General features: G+C 35.3%; 2 protein-coding genes across 11 annotated transcripts in view; one reads left to right on the forward strand and one right to left on the reverse strand.

Moving 5' to 3' along the window:
- Nucleotides 1-27,384, reverse strand: part of cbc (crowded by cid) — a 48,218-nt gene that overhangs the window by 16,464 nt on the left and 4,370 nt on the right. The window contains exons 1-3 of one of the 7 annotated variants that reach the window (XM_067092816.1): nucleotides 18,122-18,503; nucleotides 2,602-2,721; nucleotides 278-439 (exon numbers count right to left, since the gene is read on the reverse strand). In XM_067092816.1, the coding sequence (XP_066948917.1) occupies nucleotides 278-439; nucleotides 2,602-2,685 (246 nt within the window). In that variant the 5' untranslated portion in view covers nucleotides 2,686-2,721; nucleotides 18,122-18,503. Of the gene's footprint in view, nucleotides 1-277; nucleotides 440-2,601; nucleotides 2,722-5,327; nucleotides 5,405-5,434; nucleotides 6,199-8,619; nucleotides 8,873-18,121; nucleotides 18,504-27,384 lie in introns of those variants that run through there. The other 6 variants (XM_067092818.1, XM_067092812.1, XM_067092813.1 and 3 more) reach the window with 6 other exon arrangements.
- LOC136832141 (mitochondrial inner membrane protease ATP23 homolog) lies at nucleotides 7,379-14,726 on the forward strand. 4 transcript variants are annotated; one of them, XM_067092823.1, is made up of 7 exons: nucleotides 7,379-7,816; nucleotides 9,816-9,920; nucleotides 10,939-11,078; nucleotides 11,973-12,018; nucleotides 12,991-13,072; nucleotides 13,521-13,745; nucleotides 14,021-14,726. In XM_067092823.1, exons 2-7 carry the CDS (start codon nucleotides 9,826-9,828, stop codon nucleotides 14,213-14,215), a joined length of 783 nt encoding a protein of 260 aa, XP_066948924.1. In that variant the 5' UTR covers nucleotides 7,379-7,816; nucleotides 9,816-9,825; the 3' UTR covers nucleotides 14,216-14,726. The 4 variants fall into 4 exon arrangements, with proteins under 4 accessions (XP_066948924.1, XP_066948921.1, XP_066948922.1 ...); XM_067092820.1 differs by having other exon boundaries at nucleotides 7,784-7,903; XM_067092821.1 differs by lacking the exon at nucleotides 7,379-7,816 and adding an exon at nucleotides 7,826-7,972.

Raw genomic sequence — 27,384 nt, forward strand, 5'->3', positions numbered from 1 at the left:
AGTCTCAGGGTTGAGTTGGTTTACTTAAGGATACCCTCAACGGCACTTTCCTTGCTTTAAAAGGCTACAAAACTTCCAATGACTCAAGTAATGTTTCAGTAAGTTCAACATTAAAAAAATAAAGATATAGTGTCAAAAATTGTTAACAGATTGGTAAAAATTATTACTGTATTTCATGTCACAATGTAATTTGAAAACTAATCAGTCACGAATCTACATACCACTCAAAAAAAGACAAAATATTGGCTTAGGTCTGTCTGTTAAATACAGGACTTACCATGGGAGTTTCCTTTGCAATGTAAGTTCCCTCTGTGTTACCATTTAATTTTAATGCACATCCATGCCATGTATATACTGCAACTTTGGCACCCGAGAGAAAAACATAGGGTTTGTCTGGGGCTAACTCTGTCCCAAACACTTCAGCCTTGCCTTGTAGAAGCTGGTCGGAAGATGAAATTTTAGATTAATCAAATTTGGAAATAATGTAAAAACCAATTTTTATGCTACCTTTCATAGAGCTTACAAGATGTAAATTATTAAATCTCATTCAATACACTGAGAGTAAAAAGGCTCTCTTCAACAATACTGTACTCATTCTTCCCTATGAGAGGATGACTCTAGAGATATATAAGAAAGCAATTACTGACATAATCATCCATTTCATTCTGAGCCAAAGAAAAACCATGGATAAAAGGAACTTCTAAACCTAGATATTCAAAGAATACCACTACTGTACTTTAAATCCAATTTTTTTATGTCTCAGTATCCATCCTACCAACCTAACAGCCCCATTTCTATGAATGTGACCTAAAAGGCATCAACAAAATATAAAGCCTCAACACACCATGGCCTTTTCATATACCCTACCCACATTCCTCATTCCTAACCCTCCTTTATTAACACAGTGGTCACACAAGCAGCTTCAACCTTTCTCTTTCGTATACCATTAACACAATACAATTCATTTCGTTGCAAAACCATGGAGGAATAATGCTAAAAAAAAGTGAGCATAAGAAATTCTGTGATATCTAATGACATTTGCATTATTTTTCAGTAAATTAACAATCACTGCATATACTGTACTTTCTACGATTAATTTTTTTTTCTGATATAGTGTAAAAAAAAAAAAAAAAAAAAAAAAAAAAAAAGGCAAGTGAAATTACTAGTTTTGCAACATTAACTCTGTGTTCAGCTGACTCTGGAAACCCCACAAGGCTGGTAGTGATACTCTACTGTGTGACTTCTGACTGAAAATACACTGGAATGACAGAAGTTAAAAAAAAAAAAAAAAAGTCCTTAACCCTTAAACGCCTACTGAACGTACCATACGTCGACTAAAATTGTCTGTTGGGTGCCAAGTGGACGTATGGTATGTTGACTAAAAATGGTTTTTATAAATATTTGCGGAAAAATAATTATAGGCCTAGTTTGCGAAAGGTTTTAAATCACGCGCCTTGAGGGATGCTGGGAGTTCATGGATCACGCTGTTGTTTTGTTTATAAGCGTCACCCAGACGCGCATGCGCGAATTTCTTCCTTCTCGCACCATAAAGCATCAGCGGCGCATCGTCGGAGAGCGATATCTTGACACATCCGTGTTTTGCAGAACTTTGGCAAGTGTTTGCGTATTTGTGAGGCAACAGGACGTACAATACAACAAAAAATAAATCATGCTTTTAGCTTTTACCATTTTTGAAATATTTTTATATAAATAACGATATAGAAAAAAATCAACCTTCGGTCAACTTTAACTCAATCGAAATGGTCAAAAAATGCAATTGTAAGCTAAAAAACTTACAGTCTAGTAATATTCAATCAATTTCCTTCATTTTGAAACAATTGGAAAGTCTCTAGCACAATATTTTGATTTATGGTGAATTTTTGAAAAAAACTATTTTACGTCCGTGCGTTACGAATTCATGCATCATTTTGTGATAATATTTTCTCTGTGTTGCTTTAATCGTTTTAAAATCTGTTATATACCAAAATCATCGCAATTTAGTATACAATACAACTAAATAAAAGTAACTCATTACCTTTAACCGTTTTGCTTACAGCGCGATTTGTATACAATTATATATGAGGTTTTTTTTCGCTGTCATATATTCCAATATTTATATATGATAATGATATTTATTTTCATTTCTGATGGTTGCATACTAAACTTCAGGCAATGAGAGAAAAAAAGGAGCCAAAAATTAACTCTTAATCTTAAAAACTAAGCGTGCTGTGATTTTTTGAAAAAAAACTTTTTTTCCGCTTCGGCGCTAGCTCCCGAACGCCGCCGGCATACGGGAGACATTTTTGTAAATAGAGGCTCGGCGTTTAAGGGTTAATATCTGGGGCTCACAAAAGCAAGTGCAAATTGTAGTAAGGAAGACTGACCTACTGCTTATGAGGGTTTTTTGTACAAACAACTATGCAACGTTTAAAAATCTGTTGCAAATAAGTTTGCTACATGACCCATAAGTTATAGGATGATTTTGTGAATAAATGATGTTATACTTTTCAAAGAAGCAGTTACCTTATAAGAAATAATTTCTCGCTGGAATGAAAGAAAACCTGCTACATATATAAGAGTATAGAAAATTAAACTACTCACAGTTAGTTCTACTGTTTCTTTGGCTCCTTCAACTTCAAAGCGAAGTTCAGAATCAGGATCCAACTTGAACTCTTTTTCAGGCATAATGGTCACTTGCGCTGTTTAGTACTAACAATTTCCCTGCAATATTAAAAAATAGTCATATTATAACTGAACATCATATTATTAAAAACTAAAAATAGGTCATAAATATGTAGGTTAACAATGCTTTCTTTCAGAAGCTACACACATCAATCTTTAAGAGATCATATGAAAAAAAATTAGGAATACTATACTTCGTAAAATTTTTCTAATGAAAGTAATCTTTATTCCCTTATAAAACATAATCTACAGAACCTACAAGTCTTGTCATATTTGGACAAGTGACTCGAAAGAATGAACTGCAGTATATGGATTCTTGGCAGGAATATAATTCATATGGAATAACTGGCAATTTATTTTCTTTAATAGAACCCTCATTCTTTAAACCCAAAATAGAAAGAACACACTAGAATTGCCAATTTCTGAATTAGTGCCAAGTAAGACTAAGAAAAAAATTCAAACTATTGAAATATGACAATTCTCATCAATAAATCTAAAGCAGAGAATAAATCTACACTTCAACTTAATATCAGTTATGGTTTATCTAATGAAATGTGTTAGTTCCTCAGTGTAATTTCAACTATTTATCTTACAAAGACCTACTCAATGGACAGCTTACTTTTCAAGACTTCTATTTTTTTATGATAATTCATGTCAGTTTATCCATTAATAAACAGGACTTTAATTATTCATTTTGTTCAGTAATTTGTTCTTGACAGGCTATACTACTGGCTTCATCACCAAAGGTACTCGAAGTGATGGCACAGTATGGTAATTCAGAACTTTGAAACTCGATGTAAAGTTGTGTATACTAACATATTTATGGTTAACAATTAGTTTTGTCACCCTATAACCAGTGTACCCTAGCCTGTACTGAGCCTGGATTGTTATTGTATACCCTACTCCAGCTTCGATGCTATTTTTCACTCCTTTGAAATACTGTATACCCTTGGCTTTAAATCAGATGTTAGCTTATCAACAGGTTGTGCAAGGCCATGGTTTGAGTGAATGCTTAGCTAGCCAACCACAGGCTAGCAAATACAGGCAGGACTATGTTAAAAGTGTAGTCCATGGACGTTATATAATTCTTTACCCTGCCTGGGTAACATTGTTGGTGTTGGTATTTCTTAATTCATATCATATACCCTACTGACATTACCAGATCCCGTTATTGTGTCTAATTGAACAATGTTGCACCCGATGGCAGCACTAGGTAACCATTTTGTATTTTGTAACAAGTTTATATATAACAATTTCAGAATAAAATTCCTGATACATCTGAAATGTTGTTACATCATCCAATATTATGTTATCTGACTAGAAGAATTTATTGAGTTTGCTGCCAAGGATTACTGGAAGTCTGGATTAGATTTCAATCTCAGTCTTCCAGGTTAAATATCTTCCTTAGCCTATGCCTGATAATCATAAGACCAGTTTAATTAGGAATATAATAGTGCTGTAGTTTTTGAAAGTACATCATAAATTAATAATTATAACAAAAAACTTATTAAACTATTTCATTGAAACCAACAAATTGTTGAGGCTAATTCAAATTCTTTTTCTGCCACCTAATTATATTTTATTTAATAAACACGAACACTCGAATCACTGGCACGAGGGTGATAAAGAACTGTCGCTAAGACTCTAAGCCAGGTTAGGTGGGGGAGACTGTGTCCCTAGGCTAGTAATGTACGTCAGGGGAGGTTAGGTTGAGAAGCATCCTTGAACTTCACTAGTGCTAGTGTACCTAGTGTGGTCCCCACAACCTAACTATCAGATTTAGCATAGCCTTATGTGTAATATGTCAACCTGGTCTAAACAATAAGTTTAGGCTAGATGGAAATGGTCGATTTTTTTAAAATCTCATGAGTCATAATATAAGCATTCCTGGAACTATATTAGGCCTGAACGTAAAACTGGAGACAACTACCACGGCCTGGTCCCTGCTGGAATGTTCAAGGCCTTCGTAATTCTAAGTAATAGCTCTGCACCTGTTTTTACCTTGGAAAAACAGGTTTGTTTGTTGTCAGCCAACTGTTATTTGCCCCATAACTCTACTCAACAGTAAAGGCAGACTGTGGGAATTTGGGATTTTGGGTGGGGGAGAATACAGAAATGGAGCAGACATGTTTACATTGGGGAGGCGCCCTCTGGACGGGAAAAACGAGAGGGAGCCATTCGCCAACAGGAGGGAGTTAAATGCATTTTGCTGTGTTTAGTACTGGCATCAGGTGGATGGAGTGTCCCTTCGCCGTGTTTAGTACTGGCCCTGGAGGGTACCCATACGTTAACAAGTTACTGCACTTCTCGCACGGGATATGAACTGTTCCAAACAGGCGTACCCATGCCCTGTCTTGTGAAGATTGCGTATGGAAATCCCTCGTTGGATGGACTTCAGGGGTTAATTACAGGTTAATTACATTCGTGCGACAAAAACTGAAGATAAATCCATAATTAGCAACCGAACTGTAAAAAAAAAGTCAAGTTAGAAGGAAATCGCCGCCGCGGAGCTACTACTTGATCTACCAAGGCCTGTAGTCTGTTTGATATTTACGGTGTTCTGTTTACGTTCATCCCCAAGCCTAGTTACCGAACCTGAGTGGCGCGGTTGTTTTTGGCTTCCAGGCCTAATGCAGTACACTTACAACCAGAAGGCTGGCAGAAATTAACAAAACACAGCGGCCTACTCGCAGACTGGTACAGTTAATAATGTGGAGAAATGTGACTGGCTGAATGTTACAAACTAGCTTACCCACTCTGTTTTATCTTTCTGGTGATACGGGTTAGGTTAATCTACAACGGATATTATCTACAGTTATGTTTGGAAACTGTAAATCTCTACGGCCAACTGATCGCCTTATTCACCTCGGCTTCCAGGATGAAGTGATAACCTTGCCTATAATGAAGCAGAAAAACTATACAGTCGAACATGAAAACAATAGCAAAGGGTCGCGTTCCTTGGGTCAACACTCGACAGCAACTCTTCTTCTTCCAGATTGTTATCGAGACGTTATCTCGGGAAAGAAGGAACGAGTAGGGAAAAAGGTTGATTAATAACAAATTTTTTCTTTCGAAGGGAGGGAAGGGGCTTAGTTAATGCAGTGATTGTCTTGCTTGACCTAAAGATGGTTTCTTGGAATACTTTTAAACTTTTAACTTTAGTGATAGGACCGAAATCTAAGAAATGCAAAGGCAGGTAGCATATGAAAAGATCACGATAACCACAAAATGCTGTTGCATAAAATTAGAAAATTCAAAATTTATAAATAACCTAAAGCAAAGACCATAATGTACTAGAATTGTGGTCGCCATCTTTATATGTAACTTTAGTCTCTTAGTGCAAAAGAGTAATCACAGATTTTTAAGCATTGCATTGTTATGTTTACCACCTAAAATAAGATTATATATATTTTAGTTTTAAAAAACATGCCATCGCCACGAAAAGAAAATGTTAGCAAGACGACAGTGTAAGGGCCATTGAAGTCCTATGTTAATTTACTGAGGCTAATTGCAACTAGGATGCAGGCCCTTCTGTTGTTGGTATTCTCTCAGTCACTTACCATGACCACTTACAAAGAGTCTTTTTTGTCATAAACTAAGATGGGAAATAAACATACAATAGTCTTTTAAATAACTGAAACTTGATCTAAACAGTTCCCATAACGTTTTGCTATTATTTTTGAGTTAAGAAAATCCTAGGCTACATTGCAAAAGAACGAGACTCATCAACACGTTAAGAAAATATATCATGACAAGGAAATGACTCATTGAATTTTGTGGACAGCTATTACTGCTGTTTATTTTGTTAAAAACCAGTAAAGACATAAAAAAATATTTTCTTATTTTAGATGATTCATTCAGCATTTTGAGGTTTCTGCATCATGGTTTACAACTGAAAAGATATCGGGCAGCTTAATTTCTGATTTACCTAACGTGTGTGAATAAGTTGGGAAGGTAGTAGTAGTAGTAGTAGTAGTAGTAGTAGTAGTAGTAGTAGTAGTAGTAGTAGTAGTAGTAGTAGTAACAATAATAATAATATTATCATAACAACAACAACAACAACAACAACAATAATAATAATAATAATAATAATAATAATAATTATTATTATTATTATTATTATTATTATTATTATTATTATTATTATTATTATTATTATTATTATTCCGGTTCGTCCATAAACAAACGTAGATTTCATATACAACAGTGATATTATAAAATACATCTGATGAAAAGTGGTAACAATTACATATGATAATAATAATAATCATAAAAAGCGTGGTAGAGACATCTTGGTAGCAAAGGTGAGGATTTTGGGCTTAAGTTCTCTCCTGTTGTTTCCTGTTTAGAGTTAATTTGCAAGTCATACCGAATCTATGTGTAACAGATAAAGATCTATGCATAAATTTACAGAAAACGCATTGTTGGCAAATAATCTTGAAAGTCGTCTTCGATGCTCAGAAAATTTTTAAAGAAAAAAATAATCAAACAACGACAAATTAGTCATAATGTAGATGTTTCATGTTAAAATTAAAAGGTAAGCGAAAGAGCAATAGATAAGAAAATAATGAACAATGGGCAGAAGACAAAGTCACAGGATGTGCCGTTTCACAGAGAGGCCCTGGCCAGCCCTAGGAGAGTTGATGCTAACTCAGTGGTCTGGTTAAACTAACGTTAAAAAAAAAAAAAAAAAAAAAAAAAGAGAGCCCTCTACACATCAACTGGAGCCGGTTCCTGGGCAATTACGCAATCTTGTATACCACGTTCCGACGACATTGTTTTAAATATTGGTTCTAAGCAGAGACCTAATATATTAGTTCTCTGATCTGAGTGACGGATATTGGAAAATATTCATAATTACTACTATTTATAACAAACTAAAAAAATAACAAGCATCGCCACGTGGCTACAGTAAAAAGAATATAAAACTCGTTGTTAATCACATACATAAATGAAGTGGCGATTAATTTAGTTGATCGAGAATATCCACCAAAAGAACAGATAATGACATATACATTAAACGAAAACAGTTTTAAACTGCATTGTTTCAAAAAGCCTGTATAAAAATAAGAATATACGAAAGTTATACACTATGTTCCGGAGACATTATCCCAATTGACAAATGTAAACAAAGGTAAGACCCATACCACGAATCTTCTTCAACCATATCAAATCAAGAGTTGTGTTGCTGTAACATCGATCTTTTACTATTGACAAACGGGTAAAGAATAAGAAACCTTTCAATGCTTTAATTTAGATAACTAACTGAGAGCAGACCATGTTAGCCTAGGTAAGGCAAAGCTTTGGCTAAGCTAGTCAAAGAAGTTACTTGTTTTTTGACAGGTTTTTAACTTCACGATAAAGCCATTTTGTGGTAGTTGATGGATGAAAGAGCATCATCTGACTAGGTTAGTTAATGAATTAGCCTAGGCTACTGGGCTTTTAAATCTATAGTTTTTAGGTGTGTTTGTAACTACTATCCTATCCTGCCTCAACCTGCACCCCTATCAATGTATTAGGTGGTGTCTTAGGTTAGGCTAGTTAGGACTTAACATTATAGGCTATGTTCATCACCATCATAACCTCCAGTGCTCGCTTAGGCTATGTGACGCAGAGTGCCTCTACAGTATTTTGTGACGTCCCTTTTTTGTTTGTTGTGAGTTTTATCTTTCATAATTCTTTCCTAAATGCTATCTCTAGCTTCCCTTCCCAAAGTTTTCATCCAATTCTCCTGATGACTACATGAGCCTTTCTAACACCATCATGGTCTGTTTTCTCAGGGTGCCCTATGTTAGTTTAGACTAGGTTGCATTATGTTTCTACTACCACACTTTTTAGCCAAGGTTGGGGTATCCCTTGCCCTCAAACCAGGTAAGACATGACACCCTAGGTTAGGGAATTGGTAATTCTAAGTATTAGCTCTGCGCCTGTTTTTACCTTGGAAACTGGCCTTTTCTATACTTTTAGGGCTTCTGATACTGGCGGTGCATTTGTTTGTTGTTGGTCAAATGGAATGTCCTTTTGCCGTGTTTATTATTGGCCCGGGGTGGCGGTACCCATACGTTAACAAGTTATTGCACTTGCTGGATGGAATGTGAACCTTTCCAAACAGATGTACCCGTGCTCTTGTCTCGTGAAGATCGTGTATGGAAACCTCTTGTTGGATGGACTTCAGGGGTTAATTACTTTCCTGTGACAAAAATTGAAGGTAAATCCATAATTAGCAACCAAAAAACTGAAGAAAAAGTCAAGTTAGAAGGAAATCACTGCCGCGGAGCTACTATTTAGATCTACCAGGGAATTTTAGGTTAGGATACATCCTCTTAACTACCATTGCTAAATTTCCTTTTTTTATAATTTTCATAAAAAAACAAATACTCGTATCAGAAGTTCCATTATTACCTGGTGATGTTAGGCTAATATGTAAGCTATCCAAGTAATTACCATTACTACATTTTCCTGCTATTCCAATTTTTATCAAATAAAAGGTTCCAAAAATGCTCTTATTAGATTTGTAGTGTTACAATACAAATTGAAAATAAAATGTGGCCAACTAGTCCACTAATCTGCTAATTAGTTAACTGATCAACTAGTTGATGAATAGTTGACTACTTTTGAGTACAGACTAGCCTAGTTGTCTTAAATTTTCATCATCATTGCTGTTCATGAAAAAAAAAAATGGTTCATAGCCTGTGTTAGCTTAGCTCTAGAGTTAATGTTGGCTAATCCTTTGTAAATATCTTAGTCTGAATTATGTTTATAGCCTTGTGTAGCTCTTAAACTTGCTGAGGCTAGGCTATGGGCTTTTTACAAGTTTTCCTAACATATTTTGTCCTAACCTGTTGTTCTTTCATTAGGCAAAGCCGATTTAAACCAGAATGGAAGATGTTACTGCATTCAGTACTCTTGCTATTAATTTTTATGAAAGTTTCAACAAAAGCTTGGAATTATAGTGTATACATGATACAGGACTGACCTTTCATATTTTACTAATGAACTGTACGTACTGCATTAATTGATTTATTGTACATACTGATAAAATATACATTTACTAGACTATGCTCAGGCATATTTGGGTAGATTAACATTATGAATTCATATTTAATTTTTTAATTTTTAAAAATGCATTGCAGAAAAAAGGCAATGAATGCAAATGCACAAGAAAAACCAGCGGAGGAGCACACAACAGACCAAACGACAATGAATGCAGATGCAGAAGGACCCCCAGCAGAGGAGAAGTATGGTTTCATATTACCATGATTTGATTGACTAAATTTTAGATTTTCATGTACTTTAAAGCTGAAAATTTATTCATTATTTTCATTACTGTAGCTCATTAATTTTTGTAGGGTTATGTTAGAAAAAAATTATGTAGCTTTTACTTTAGGTTACTGCTTTGCTTGCAGTGATAGAAGGGCCTATATATCAAAGAGGAATTTAGGACTTAAACCTCATTTAATGGAGTAATGAATTAAACATTCTTGTTATTTTGACTAAGCATCATAATGTTGTTTGTTGCAGGATGCTAAGATTGGGTTTTTTATAGACTATTTTTCAGAAGTGGAGAGTAGTAGATATCATGCAAGAATTGTCTGTAGATCAAATTTACATGAGAGAATTAAGACTGAATACAAATTAAGATTGTTTTAGAATATTGTTCCTAGGATTGCTGTGAAGCCAGATGTGGACTGGGTACTGATATATTCTCAAATAGGATTTGTAATAGCATTAAATCATTAATACATAATATAATTGACGTGAAGCTATTTTATCATGGGCAATGATGTCCTTGACAAAGAATATAGTTTTTGTTGTACTTTATAGTCTAACTCACAATTTTAAGTCGTGAAAAACATACGAAATCTGGCTTGGCCTTACTGTCAACGTGCTTGCCTTTATTAGCCCTATCCTTGCCAGTAGGTAGGCTGGTTGAAGTACTCTATTTTTATCATTCTTGATGAATATTAAGAATAAGGCTTTTTCCAGTAGACATTTCCTTTCCTTTTGAATCTAAAACCTGTTCTTTTGTGTTTAGATATAGCAAGATGTATTAAGGAGTTGCTTTTACTTTACGTCACATGTCTCTGTGGAGGCAGATAAATTTAAATCTAACAGTCTTATTTCTTAACGATACGAAGCTCAGAATGTAATATGACATTAAATTTTGTTTAGTGCAATGTGGTAGAGTAGATTGTAATTACTATATTGTACTTTTATGTTCCAACTTTTATACATAAATTTACTAATATTTTTAAGGTGGGGATATGATTTGTATCCAGAAAGGAGAGGGGAGAAGTACAAGCCATCTTGGACCAAGATTGCATGGTTTGGAGAAGGAAGAGAAAATTCTGACAAGTTTAAATGTGAAAGAAATGTATGGAATTGTGTTCAAAAGAGTAAGTTATGTCTTAACTTTCATCTTTCCCATTTCTTTCTTTAAGGCTTTTTTTATGTGAATATTTTTACTGATATGTTGTAATACAGTAATTATTAAAGTACTGTATACTGGGAGAGGGGTACTCTGTTAACAATGTGGCAAATGTAGAAGCAGTAGGACTATAACCAAAGGGGAGGGCCAGAATGTAATGGAGATAGGTTGTAGATAATAACGATGGAAGGGAAGTTGTAGATAATGACTTGATGGAAGGGAATTCAGGCAGAGTGAAGGTAACACAGAGAGGAGATGGGGCAAATGTAAATGGAAAATCTGAAGTAAAAACGTATATGAATAAACATAGATTTGCAATTCTCTTTTGTGGCTTTTGCTTTTACTACCCAATATTGTGTTGAGAAATTTTTGTATGTTGTAATTTTTTGTCATTGTCATATCCCTGTCTCCAGGGAAGACACATGGTAGCCTGTACCCAGGTCCTTTGCGATGCCCTTTTGGCTCCTGTTGCATAGCTGTTAGATTTTTTATTTTTTCCTTTCTGCATGGTGTTGTATCTTTCTCCATCTTCAAATCCTTTTGTTTAGTCATGAGTCTAGGGATGTAGTTCATCTTTGGTTAGACTTTAATAAAGTATAATAATAATGCCCATGCTTACTGCAAGTTCATAGTTATCCCTAGATATTTCACTGCCTGCTGGTACTGGTGATGTACTGCAGTCACAGTTTGATGACAAACACCGAATGGATTACATGATAAATTTAGAATTTTCCTTGATCTACTGGTAATTCAAAATTATATGCAGGAACTTTATAAGAAAAAATTTTTGTCATAAACTGTGTCTCACAAAGATAAGTAACTAAGGCCTTGTTGTTAGTGGATTACTGTTTTGTATTCGCAGGTCCTGCCGTGAAACTGATGCTGTCAGCATTGAAATCATCTGGATGGTAAGTTATCTGCTTTTATGGAACAGTATTTACTTTCATCTTAGTCACAGAAGTGCTGTGTGCGATCAACTGTAGTACTTGTTGAATTCATCAAGTCCCTAATGTTGCACAACATATGATAGAAAAGGAAAAAAAATGGCCTTATTCCAGGTTGAAGGTATACATGACATACAATCCATTGCAATGAGTGGCTAGGATTCCAATTTGCAGTATTCACTATAAGTTATTTGTCATCTATAATGATCTTCAAAGTTGGCTCTGTGCACTTTTCATATTGAAACTCATGAAGAGCATTCATCAATATCATCACAATGAGCTGTACTGTACTGTATTGTTTTCTCATATGTTTAGTTGCTTTGGTTACCCATGTACAGTACATGTAATAATTTTCTTTGATTGCTCTGTGTGACATTATACTTCATGCTACATTAATGAATTTGGTGTTGTTTTAAAGCTGATGAGTTGACCTTTATCATCATATGTTTAAAAATACCCTCCCCCCTCAAAAAAATAAAACCTTGATACCACAAATAAAATGTAGCCATAATAAAAAAATTGTTACTTTATAAAACAAAATTCATGATAAATTGGAGAGAAGAGATATCAAATTTCTGTGTACTCTTGTAAAAATATTATAAATTACCTTTCCACTGATATGAAATTCATTACTATTTTAGTCACATATGATACCATACAGCACATATATGAAATGAAAAAATGCCTATACATTCATAGCAGACATTATCCCAACATTACAAGGAAGTTTTTAGTGTAGGAAGTGTTGAGCTGATTTTAATATTATGTCATTTACAGTACTCTATTTAATGGTGACTGATGTAAACAGTTACATTTAATGTAAAAAAATAGTTCTTGAAGAATATTAAACTGATCTCTATATGAGAAATTTACACTCATAGTACATTAAGGACACATCATATATTAATTACAGTCAACATGTTTTGTTATTTTCAGTGAAGTTGACCTTACTAGGCACATTTCATGTGAGGTTTGTGACGTTTCTGTTAGTGGAGGCTATGATCCAGAACTGAATCAGGTGAGGTAGTATTCTATACAAGTATCTTGTGTAGTAAAGCAGAAGGGAATGTATATCTTTGTTACTTTGTTTTAATTCGTGTGGTAAATAAAGATGCAAATCCTCTTAGTTTCAGTTACATTAATTTTTAATCTTAGCACAGGTTCAGTAGTTTACACAAGATGATAGTGAATGGGGCACTGTTTTTGCAAAGATGTTTGATGTAAGTGTACTTTGAATGAATTTTTTTGTTTACTGGGGCTCTAAGCCATGAATATTTTTTGACACATGAGATTCATCCCCAGTCAGGTTGTTAAGAGGATAGATGTGACTGTTGTAATTTTCATGTGTGAAGTTATTGTTTCCAAAGAGAAATGGTGCATTGGTAAAACTAAGGGAGTTGGGTTACTAGCTATATGACAGGGTATTTTCTCATTTTCTTTCACTTGAAACAATTTACCCATTGCAGGTGGTTGTGTGCCAGAATGTGGCCAGATCTGAAGGCCTTACCCAGGGTGTTCTTACTCATGAACTGATACACATGTTTGATTACTGTAAGCACAAATTAGATTTCAAGAACATAGACCATTTGGCATGCACTGAGATCCGAGCAGCGAATCTCACACATTGTTCCTTCATGTCGGCAATGTTTCAGGGAGATGCTTCACCTTTCAAAATTGCTAAAACTCATCAGGTAAGAGGAAGAACAGTTTGCTCTGAGCTGTTCTGGTTGTTCTATGATTTCGTTGTGTATTCAGTATCCATTTAGTGTTTCTTTTCCTACTATTTCACAGAAAAGCAATGAGCAGAAATACTAGGGTAATGAAGGACAGGGTAATTATTTTTTTTTCTATGAAGTCTTTATCACTAACCTCTTTGGTTGTGTTTCTTATATGTCCAGGATACTTTAAATAGTTGATAAAACTTTTTATGAGTATGTAATAAAAGTATTGCTGTATATCATTTTAGGATTGTGTGAAACGAAAAGCAGCAATGTCTGTTTTGGCTGTGAGACGAGTCAGTGAAGAAGAAGCAATGAAAGCTGTAGACAGAGTTTTTGATAGATGCTACAATGACTTGGAGCCTATTGGCAGAAGGATACGCAGAAATTCTTATGACATGCAAAAAGCCTACATGGAACGATTTGCTTATGGGTATGATTAACATGGAAACTGTAAAAGTTATGTTCTTATGTACAGTATGTATTTATTAGCAGTTCAAGTTGAATAATACTGTTTGCATCAAAGTATGCTTAATACAGTATAAATAATATTGGAGTATATATAGATGTAAATATGCTGTTGAAGATGTGATTTACTGTACAGATGTGTTATGATTTAAGGTTAAAATTTCATAAAAAATTTTCTAAATGTGTTTTCAGTGTAGTGTTAAAATGAATACAGGATTTAGTTGCCTAACAAAGATCCTTAGGCTATATGTGACGAGTTTTGTTAAAACCTTTATTTTCTCGCATTGTTAGAAATTTCAAAGGAATGGTGGCTACAGTGCTGTCTGGGATGTATGTACAGTATAGCTGTATTTTTATTTAACTTACAATTTTTTATTCAAAATGCACTGAAAATGTGCTTTGTAAATACAGTGCTCAAGTGTTGTGACTTGCAGCTGTATTTCTTTGTAGTATTTTTATAATACATAGAATGTTTTCACATTACTGTATATATGTTTTATTATTCCTAAGCTGAAGATTTTAGCATTTTTGTTGTTGAATTTTTAGAAATGGGATAGAAAGTTCTTATAATTATTTCAGCACTTCATAGCCTCAAGTTAGTCTTATAAAAAACCTTAACTGCTGTCAGCTGCTGCAATTAATGCAGGAATATACTTCATACTGGATAGCTATCCATACTGAATGCTTACCCGCTAAAAATTTATATGCCTAACAGGTGTGCACAGAAAAATGTTCTTTGCATGCTACCTAAAGAACAGGAACCTTGATTATAAATGGATCAGGCCAGAGGTAATCAGTATGGACATAAGCTGACACTTAATATGGCCAATGAAAATGGAACAAGCTTGTGTTGATTAGATGAAGGCAGGCTGATCTTGCAACATTTAAATAAAAATTATAGCCACATATATGAAGTAAAAAAGATCTTGCTCTTTATTAAAAATACCTTATAGTAAGTAGGCTTATAAATTAGTGGTTGTGTCATTAAGTCTCGTCTTTTAAACATGTTAATGTGATGCAAAAGGACACCTACAGTATTTTATCAGTCATTAAGATTCTTTGCAGTAGGTAGGCCTGCATGATGCAGTCTATGACAATCTATCAGTTTTCGATATTTATATATATATATATATATATATATATATATATATATATATATATATATATATATATATATATATATATATATATATATATATATATATATATATATATATATATATATATATATATATATATATATATATATATATATATAGGCAGTGTTATAGTTGTTGAACACAATGCAAAACATCAAACGTAGTTTCTCAACGAAATTACGAAACGTCACACCTTGTGAGTATTTCAGGACGACGTAAACGGAATGAAAAAAAAAATTACATGTACTAAAAGTGAAAACAGATACTTTTTTCGGGTAGATGTAAGTAGTAGCTCCGCGGCGGCGATTTCCTTCAAACTTGATTTTTCTACAGTTTGTTGGCTGCTAATTATGGATTTACCTTCAATTTTTGTCGCACGAATGTAATTAACCCCTGAAGTCCATCCAACAAGGGGTTTCCATAAGCGATCTTCACAAGACTTCACAGGTACGTCTGTTTGGACCGAACGGTTCATATCTCGTCCGGCAAGTGCAATAACTTGTTAACGTATGGGTACCCAACACCCCCGGCCAGCACTAAACACGGAGAAGGGACATTCCATCTGGCCGACAACAAACAAATGCACCGCCAGTATCAGAACCCCTAAAAGTGTAGAAAAACCCAATTTCCAAGGTAAAAACAGTTTCGGAGCTAATACTTAGAATTACCCTTTTTTGTTTGTGAAACAAATCCTGGTCTCATTTTGTTTACATTGAATGATATGCTTGGTACATAGATTGGTGATAACACGAAAATGAAGTTTGATAGCCTATAAAAAAAAAAATAGGCAACTCTCATGACCTCAAACTACTCAGTTGGTGAGATAGTATATCACTTAAACATTATTCTAAGATATATACTATATATATATACAAACCAACTAAAAAAAAGTCCATTAAGATGATTATCGCTCCCCCCCCCACCACATAGGCTATGCTTCAGATGCGTGAGCGAAATTGTAAAAAATGGTTATAAGAGAAGAAACAGAGGACATTTATGGAAGAAGAGTGACATTTTCAAAGTAACCACAAATAAATACCGTTTCAACTCATCTGTCACCTAAAATTTAATATTCATTTACACCCAATCATGGCAACGCTGTCGGGTGTACCTTCCGCGGACAAGAGGACAAAAGAAATATGTCTAGAAGTATAGGGGAAGGACACATCAGATGATAATAACAAACGAATGCATATGTATGTGTGTGTGTGTGTGTGTGTGTGTGTGTGAGAGAGAGAGAGAGAGAGAGAGAGAGAGAGAGAGAGAGAGAGAGAGAGAGAGAGAGAGAGAATAACAAAGGAATGGCGAGGGAGAGAAAAAAAATTAACGGCGAGCCCATTGTCTTAAAGCATCGTATTATAAGACTAGGCCTAGACCTTTTTTCTCAAACTCGATTAATTGAAATAGTGCGAACGATTTTCACTCCCGTTGCGTAGTAATGCATTGAATCTACGCTGAAATGGCTTCAAAATGCTCATATAGGATAAGCGCATTGATAATATATAAGTTTTCATTTGAAAAAAATCTTTTTGCGATAATTTATACATCGAATTAATAGCCAGTTCTTTAATGTTTTCCCGTCAGAATTTTAGAGCTGCTGCAGCATTACCCTTCCCCCATGCGTACTACACAGTAGGTCTAACCGGGTTTATTCTTATGACGTATTTCCTCATTTCATACAAACAATATATGGAAAATTGATAATGAGATCTGCATGCAAGAAGGACAATAACAAATATGCAAAATTCGGACTAGAAAGGAATTTTATGAATTTTGGGTTATAAAATGACTATAAAAATCGCGTTTAAAAATTTGTATGCAGTCAAGTCATTCGGCGCATTTACAATAGTTGCATACATTTTAAAGGATGCTTGCTTAATATATATTAGTTATTAAAACCATGACATTTTACATCAGATAAAAGGGATATCAGTTCAGTTTCAGGTGAAGCTCTGAATCCAAAAGTTAGACCATTTCCCACGGCTCTCTCCCCTTCCCTGGTTGTTCGTAGAGTTTACCAGTATTTCTTAGTGGTGCTTAGTTTTCATATCACTATGGCCCTGGTATATCTGTAGGAACTCTAAAAGAAATATTAATATTGTAGTTATTCTTACACTTTTTGTGCATAATTCCGTGTCTTCCATATACACAAGCACTTTGGAAGGAATTCAAAGTTTATTGGAATGCATTCGAATAGGATGGAATTAAACCAATCAGCAACCGATACCATTAGTAGTTTTGTCGTGACGAAATGTTAATGACAGATCAGCTGACCCCGACTAGAGTTTGTTTCAATGGCTTCTTATGGCAGCAAATTTTTAAAAGCTGGAATGAATAATGATCACCTATGTGTCTTCAGTGGATATAAACATCACGGCTGTGCTGAAGAAAATATTGTCGTCTAAATGCAATATCTACAATCCCAATACGCCATTTCTGCCCCAGAAGAGCGGTTCTACAGCAGGAGTTTCATTTACCCGTCTTACGGGCTGCTCCCGGGGCAAGATACCGTGAATGCCAGCTCCATCTGCAAGTGAACTCCATGCTATAGAGTGAATTGCACAAGGTCAAAGGAGGGGTAATACCTTATGGAAAGGATTTTTTCCACAGTTATCATTGCCTCTCTCGTCTCCCAATCCCCGTGCAGTGCCGCATGATACTACAAAAAAATCACGTGACCTGACTGGTAGTTTGTCAATCCTTTCTTGGTAGGACACATTCATACCCGTTGGTCATACTCACCGTGTCACTAACCAGAAGTCCTTACAACATCAGAAGAATCTTAGGAGTTGGTGACAGCCAGATAAAGTACGTCGCTGGATAAAATTTAGAGAAGCGCAGTGAATGGAGTCAGTGTTGTCACATTTCCACACCACTGACTTCCACGTTCGGCTAAATTTTAAATTAATTCAACCATCGGTAAAATCTAATGTATACAAAACGATATGTGCTTTCCTTCACAGTTTAAAGATAATTTCCCGTAAACTTCCCTTGTCAAGTTAATCACAATCACTTTTTACATTATTAACACAATTTTAAACAGATTTAAGCTACCATAATTAGATAGAAACCTAAAGCTGTCACTCTGTTGTTGTCTGCATTCGAGTGTATCAATCAAGACATCGCTCCTCGGTCGACTTCTGCTGCTTCATGATTCGGCGTAAACAACCATTCTTTGATGACTCTTTATTCAGTCATTATTTTGTAAACATATACTGTGCATAAATATGCAAATGACCGAGATTATAGGTCAATGAATCATAATAATATAAGAAAATAATATATCTGACCTCTGATCACAATAAACCCATAAAAAGAGCGAGGAAATTTTTCCCCACTTCGTGTGGCCGACAGGAAAATAGACCCCACTTCTGCACCCGATCATCAAATCTATTGCACTTCGGTGCCAGAAGGGACTATGGCCGCGTTTACGCCACGCAAAGAATCATGAAAATCGATTCATTCTTCACAAATGATCAAATCACGATTTGTGATTCTTCTTGATTCGATTCCAAATTTATGATTCTTCTTGTGCAACAAAAAAGTGCAACGGAGCCGTTCACACCAGTCGAACAGTCAATTCAAATAGCGCCGATTTGATTCGGTTCACTGATTCAGCTGAGTTTTCTTCATTCACGGAGAGTTCACGGAGGTGTAAACACCGTGCTACCAGATGCCCTGTCATTTTATGACGAGAATGACGTGCTATATAATAAATCTTGTGATCTTATGCATCGAGATCGGGATGCTATAGCTGCTTTATGGGCGGAGATTGTTACCGGAATAGAATACACAGACGATTTAAATCAACATTTTATTATTCTCTCCATGGGTTAGACTCATGTATCAGTGGCTCGCTCTGTCCTGCCACACGACAAATCCATGTGGTGATACAAAATATTTTCTCATGGTGTCACGAACTGACATAGCCTCTGTTGTAGGCCTTATATTTCTTACTGGAGTCAGGTTGATGGATGAGCAGTGGAAATCAACTCTTATCATCAATGTCACCAAGAAAGCTAAAATTGTTTTCATGCTGAATGGAATTATGAAGCACACATACTTTCAATTTGCTTCAGATACCCCAATGCTTGTCTCCACTGCTGTTTTAAGTACACCAAATTTCACAGTTAACATTCTGCTGTTGGCCTGGCTGTGCTCAACATATGGTTGAGTATCCTGTTAGAGTAATCTAGGTCCTGTCGAAGGCAAGACCTCATTAGACTGGGCTTCAGTGGAAAAGCTTCATCTCCCATGAGATCATACGGTACTTTTATTTGAGTCGTTGAAAGCTGCACCATCACTGTTTCGGTACTTTGATTCGTTGAAAGCTGCACCATCACTGTTTCGGTACTTTGATTCGTTGAAAGCTGCACCATCACTGTTTCGGTACTTTGATTCGTTGAAAGCTGCACCATCACTGTTTCGGCCATATGGGCCTACACCAGTCAAAGTAAAACAACAACTGGCATCAGCAAATGCCTTCGTTGCAATAGAGTGAAACCCTTTCTAGCCATGAAAAAGTCACCCTGTGGAAGGTGGGCATTTCAGCCGACAAGGTTTGCCGTCATTACTTCCGTTTTGGAACATTGCATTTCTCAAAAAATATTATTGCTATTTCCCTCTAGTGATGATCATCAGGTGCTGATATATACTGTGGCTTTAGTGTTTCCTATAAAGCATTACTTGTTTCTTTGACAATCTTACGTACTTAAAGGTAATTTACTCAGATTGACTCAATCGGTGTGAACGGAGATTATTCAAAATGACTGAAGTCAAATTATTCTTCATGAATTGAACTGAATCGATTCGCTAGGTGTCAACGCTGCCTAAAGATGAAATTACCCCGTCCTGAAACTGAGGATCTTAAATTCCGGTGTACAAACAAACGCGGCCCCTTTGCGAGCTGTAAACTTCCTGAGTTTTCAGAAGTAACGCTTACACATTTCAACTGTGCAAACAGCGACGCACCTCAATGGCAAATAACTTTTCCCTTGTTCGTTTCGTTTGGTATAAATGCTTTTTTGGGCGAAGTCTATTCCGTAGGGAATGCCTATGCGAACATTTAAAGATACTGCTTGTCCAATTTCATAACGAATAAAGAAGATATCAAACACGACAACAGTTATGGTCTTCCTCTGCGTTAAAGGTGCATCCACCACCAGTGCATGCATCAGTATTCAAAGAGAATTTTATCTGCGCATATTTGGTCTCGTCCTTCAAGTTTATTTCTGGAGGTAACCAGTACTGATTTTATATTCTGGTCATGTCCATGTCCGTAACTCTCGTAATTATATATTCATCTCCTCTCTCTCTCTCTCTCTCTCTCTCTCTCTCTCTCTCTCTCTCTCTCTCTCTCTCTCTCTCTCTCTCTCATGGTGTACATGTCTGTGGCATGTGTACACACAAAGCTGGATCGCACACTTGCATACACATACTCACACAAACACGCGCCCACACACACACACATATACATATATATATATATATATATATATATATATATATATATATATATACATGTATACATGTATATGTATATATATACATACACATATATATATATATATATATATATATATATATATATATATACATATACACACACACACACACACACACACACACACATATATATATATATATATATATATATATATATATATATATATATATAAGTATATATATAGAACTATATTAAAATCGTGGTATACAAAAAAAAAAAAGATTGATATTTTCATAGCAATTCATATTCCAGATTTATATATATATATATACATACATATATATATATATATATATATATATATATATATATATATATATATATATATATATATATATATATATATATATATATATATATAATATTTATATATACAAATTTCAAAGTTTAAAACACCATTAGACGTATAGTTCGTAAATATTATTATTGCTCGAACCGTCTCTCAAACCTTTCACAAAAACAAAAATCTTGGCAAAATTTTAGCCGAAATCCACAAATCATTCACTGAGATGAAATACATTTCTGGAGTCGATGACGCCACAGTTGTCGCATCGCCCGTCTGGAGAAAAGTTAAGTATACCTTAGTTTAACCACACCACTGAGCTGATTAACAGCTTTCCTAGGGCTGGCCCGAAGGATTAGACTTATCTTACGTGGCTAAGAACCAATTGGTTACCTAGCAACGGGACCTACAGCTTATTGTGGAATCCGAACCACATTATAGCGAGAAATGAATTTCTATCACCAGAAATAAATTCCTCTAATTCTTCATTGGCCGCTCGGAGACTGTCCGGAGAGGCATCTGGACACGAGCCACTCCGTCTTTCCCGATAATTTTTTTGACGGACTGAAGTGACTCTGAACAAAAGCCACTCCTGTTTTGCTTAATGATGAAAGATGTACAAAATATTTCATCAGCTCTATTTTTTCTGTTACGCACTAAAATTAATCTTTTTCGTGGAAGATTGTTAAATATTTTCTAATTATCAGTGAGTTTCAAAGAGTTTTTAGAGCGTTATTGAATCGGGATCTTTGAGAATCTCTCGTCAGAATTTTAAACTTAGATATTGTTATTTCTCAGGGTCAGGGGTCAGTGGAAGGGGCAACACTTATCTAACCTATAGACCGGGACTTCCTACTTCCTTATGCCTCCGGAAACCTTTATTTTGCCATACACACACATATGCATGTATGTATATATATATATATATATATATATATATATATATATATATATATATATATATATATATATATATATATATATATATATATATATATATATATACACACAGTATACACATACAAAGCATACATATATATAATATATATATATATATATATATATATATATATATATATATATATGTATATATATATATATATATATATATATATATATATATATATATATATATATATATATATATATATATATATATATATACATACACACACACAATATACACATACTCAGCATAAATATATACATATATATATATATATATATATATATATATATATATATATATATATATATATATATATATATATATATATGATTATTATCACTTTTGTACGTGATTCATTTATCACACATTACCACAGGTGAAAAAATAAGAAACAGGGTGTAGGTCCTGACCGGTTTCGAATTTATTTCCAAGCCATTGACGAAGGACTGATCAGTCCTTCGTCAGTAACAAAAAAAAATCAAACTCAGTCAGACCTACCATTCTTATTTTTCACCTGTATATATATATGATATATATATATATATATATATATATATATATATATATATATATATATATATATATATATATATATCTATATATATATATATATATATATACAATATACACATACTCAGCATAATATATATAATATATATATATATATATATATATATATATATATATATATATATATATATATATGTGTGTGTATGTGTATAAATATATAATTAATTACAGTAATTCACCAGTTGAATCTCAGACATCGTTACTCTGGTTCACGGAGTGCTTTCCCTGAAGATCCCTCCTAGGGATGCCTGGTGAGAATATGGTTCACTGCTTGAATGCTATATATATATATATATATATATATATATATATATATATATATATATATATATATATATATATATATATATATGTGTGTGTGTGTGTGTATATATATATATTTATAAAAATTATAAAAATATATATATATATATATATATATATATATATATATATATATATATATATATATATATATACTGTATATGTATACTGTATATATAAATCGGTTTCATTAATAGAGCGTGGATCCAGATAAAAACACAAGTCCCACCCAAGTTCATTTTTCAGTTGCCGAATCAAGGATGAACCCTTGTGCAGAGAGCTTCCAGAGCATCATCTTCGTGTAACCTCACAGGAGGATCCTCAGCATCCGTCGAACCTCTTCTGTTCTCTGCGCCTTTCCCCCTCAATCTTCTACTCATTGTGCCTGGACAGGAAGAGCCCTCTGTTCCATCGCTTCTTTCACCGCATCTAGCCACCATTATCCTATTTCCCGTCTCTTCCAACATCTTTCCAGAACTTCTGCCTTCACCGGCTTGCTGGCCCCCCGATCTCCCACATGACCAAACCACATCAGAAGACCCACATACGTTTCTCACCTTCATACATTTCTCGCCTTTACCACCTATCTTTCGGCTTACATACATCTGAAACGATTCACTTCCATGAGGGGAATTCAGTTTAAGAATAACCTCATTCGTCCAAATGTTCGCTTTCTTAGAATTCTTCCCTTCCAACCTTTTACTCATCTGCGAAATTGTACAAATACAAAAGCTTCACGATGTTCATGGGAAAATACAACACACAAGTTGGATCAGTGTTGTTTCTTTTTTCTCATACCATTCATAACAGGCTTGTTGAATAGCTTCTGCTTTATTACGCAATTGTCACCAAATATTTGATCTTCCATTGAGCATGGATTTTTTTATTTAAAATTTAGGCCAAAGGCCAAGTGCTGGGACCTATGATGTAATTCAGCGCTGAAACCGAAATAGAGAGTACAGGAGGTTTTGAAGGTGTGACCCGAGGAAGACCTCGCAGTTTCATTATAAAACTATAGTTTGGAGAGGGTGGAAAGTAATATGAAAGCAAGGGCATATGAACGGAGGTACAGTAAAAGAAATGAAGTGGGTTGCAGCTAGGGGGCCTAAGGTACCCCGCAAGAATCTGAAGTAATGCCCCTACAGTGCACCGCGTGAGGTGCAGTGATGGCACCAGCCCACTACGGGGTTCCAGAAAACTTAAGTAAGTATATCTTAGTTTAACCAGACCACTGAGCTAATTAACAGCTCTCCTAGGGCTGCCCGAAGGATTAGATTTATTTTTACGTGGCTAAGAACCAATTGGTTACCTAGCAACGGGACCTACAGCTTATTGTGGAATCCGAACCACATTATATGACTTATCGCTCTACTCCTGGATGAGATTCGTGCACCGAATCTCGTTTCCTCCAGTAATGATTTGGTCAACTTTTTCCTTCACCTGATATTCAGATTTCATCCAAATAAAATTACGGAAGACTACGTAAGAATTTGTAATTTTATTTTCTTTGAATTTTGGCGAAGGTCTTAGAAACATTAACGCAGCGTTTCCAAGAAACATCAACATAATGAAGAATACTTTGTATGCATACATATAAAATTCGAGTGTAGTAAACACGACTCTAACTTAGATTTTAATACCTTCACCGACATCCTAAATACACTTCAGGGAGTCATCGTGTTAATCACCTTTACTGAGCAAGCAGAAGAGGCAGCTGGTGAAAGAGAGCACGCAACAGATATTCAAGAAGACGCAGCAGAAAGTCAACAGCAACGCGATTGTGGAATCAGAAGTGGCAGATTCCTCAGAAACTTCGAAGGGCACAACTGGAAGCACCGAGCAGTCACCGAGGGAGGAGGACACAAGTGTCCTTCGGTGGGAACAGGAATAACAGTCCTCTTCTGGAACTCCAAGCTCAAGGGAATGGCTCACCCGAGGAATGCAGTGATGGCTTAGTCAACGAAGGGTACTGTCGTGAGGAGGAGGGAACGATAGGAGTCACTGGGTCTGATGAGACAGAGCAAATTGACAGCCACGTGTAGAGCTTCCGTCGCTGTAGATGTAGACAGTGCCTCTAAACGATTATGTCTTTTATGCCTGAGTATCGGCGAAGATAACTGAGCGTATGACAGGATTCTTGCTATATAAACACAAATAAATCGGACTACAAAGGAAGGTTTATGAGGGGTACCAGTGAATCTGATAATGATCGGTAGACCGATGCTCAACTGTTTAAGGATATTCGTTCATGGAAGATGCCATGCCATAATATTCTAGCACTGGTAGGCGTTACAACTGCAGCAAAAGAATAGACATGAAATGAAGGATGCTAGTTTAACTAACAACATAAAAGGAAACGTGACAACCATCTAGCGACGTCAGTGTGCAGTGTTAAAATTGGCCCCACCACGCCCCTCCCACTTTCGCTAGTGTTAGTGACACTAAGAAGGAGAGGCAGACATAGGATGAGTATCTCAGGTGTATACTGATTAAAATAGGTGATTCTTTTATGTAAAATTTTTAGTTCATGTAAGCCATCATTTCAGGCTCTTTTTTTAAAGAGAATATATAGTTGTTTGTATGTAAGTAGACTACTGAATTCTTAATATGGGAAAAAATGTTCTAATGAAATTGTATTTGGGTTTCCAGTATTTGAAATACATACAGATAAGAATGCAAAATTCTTTACTTCAGCTACAGTCAGCCTTAGAATAATATTTTGAAATAGGTTGTACAGAATATAATAATTTACCTGTAAAGAATAACACATATACTGTACAACATATTTCAAAATATCATTCTAAGGCTGACTGTAGCTGAAGTAAAGAATTGTGCATTCTTATCTGTATATATTTCAAATACTGGAAACCCAAATACAATTTCATTAGAACATTTTCCCCCATATTAAGAATTCAGTAGTTTACTTACATACAAATAACTATATATTCTCTTTAAAAAAGAACCTGAAATGTTGACATACACGAACTAAAAATTTTACATAATAGAATCACCTATTTTAATCAGCATACACCTGAGATACTCATTCAATGTCTGCCTCTCCTTCTCAGTGTCACTAACACCAGCGAAAGTGGAAGGGACGTGGTGGGGCCAATTTTAACACTGCACACTGACGCCGCTAGATGGCTGTAACGTTTCCTTTTATGTTGTTGATTAAACTAGCATCCTTCATTTCATGTCTGTTCTTTTGCTGCAGGTGTAACGTCCACCAGTGCTAGAATATTATGGCATGGCATCGGTTTAATTATTATTATAATAATTAAACCGAAGAAAAAAAAATGTGCTATCTTAGCGTTTCATTGCTACATTATAGCACTGTGTGCTGGGCAGGGTATTTCAACATGGCCGGCGAAGGTCACACTCCCTTCAGGAAGATCGCCACTCCCTTGTTACTGACTCTCTATGGAATCAACTCAAAGTCGTCTAAGGACAATGCTGGACAAAAGAGCATAGTTATAATCTGTATTAAATGCAATAAAGGAATAGAATTAATGAAAAAATAAAGATGAAAATTAATGAAGAGATTGAAAAACACTGGAAGAGAAGAGGAGAGAGGAGAAGAGGTAAAGGTCAAAGGGGACCTCAATAAGTGTCATAAAGAAAGTTCCTCATTGGATGGGTAGGTACCGTTCTCAGATAGCACTCTGCTGGCCCCGCGTTCGATTCCCCAACCGGCCAATGAAGAGTTAGAGGAATTTATTTCTGGTGATAGAAATTAATTTCTCGCTATAATGTGGTTCGGATTCCACAATAAGCTGTAGGTCCCGTTGCTAGGTAGCCAACTGGTTCTTAGCCACGTAAAATAAATCTAATCCTTCGGGCCAGCCCTACGAGAGCTGTTAATCAGCTCAGTGGCCTGGTTAAACTAAGGTATACTTGAGTTAGTACATTAAAGAACTTGAAGCATAGGATGCTGGCATTACAATGAAGTCCAGGCTCAGTAGGCCTATGTTGGACCTGGAGGCACCCTCAGGGGAAAATGCAAGGGTGAGGTTGCAATCTCTCTGCTAAGCTGAAGATGACAACATTGCAGATTTATTGGAATTAAAGAAAATAAAGTATCAGGACATAATCGTAGAGACCCTAAAATCTTCTAAGAAGAAATTTGGAGAATACACAAGACTATCGATGAGTGGTGAGAATTATCTTAACCTGAGAAGTTCTGTTTGCTAAAGCTAGAGACATAGCACAACCTGCATAGTAGCAACAGTGAAAGAAAACAAGTAAAAAATGGGCTGAAGTTTCTTCGGCGCAATCGAGTTTTTCCGTACAGCGTATAATCAAGGCCACCGAAAATAGACCTATCTTTCGGTGGTCTCGGTATAATGCTGTATGAGCAGCGGCCCATAACACTTTCAGCCGAGGGCCAGTGGTGG

This window comes from Macrobrachium rosenbergii, chromosome 49 (genome assembly GCF_040412425.1).
Source record: "Macrobrachium rosenbergii isolate ZJJX-2024 chromosome 49, ASM4041242v1, whole genome shotgun sequence".
Classification (NCBI taxonomy): Eukaryota; Metazoa; Arthropoda; class Malacostraca; order Decapoda; family Palaemonidae; genus Macrobrachium; species Macrobrachium rosenbergii.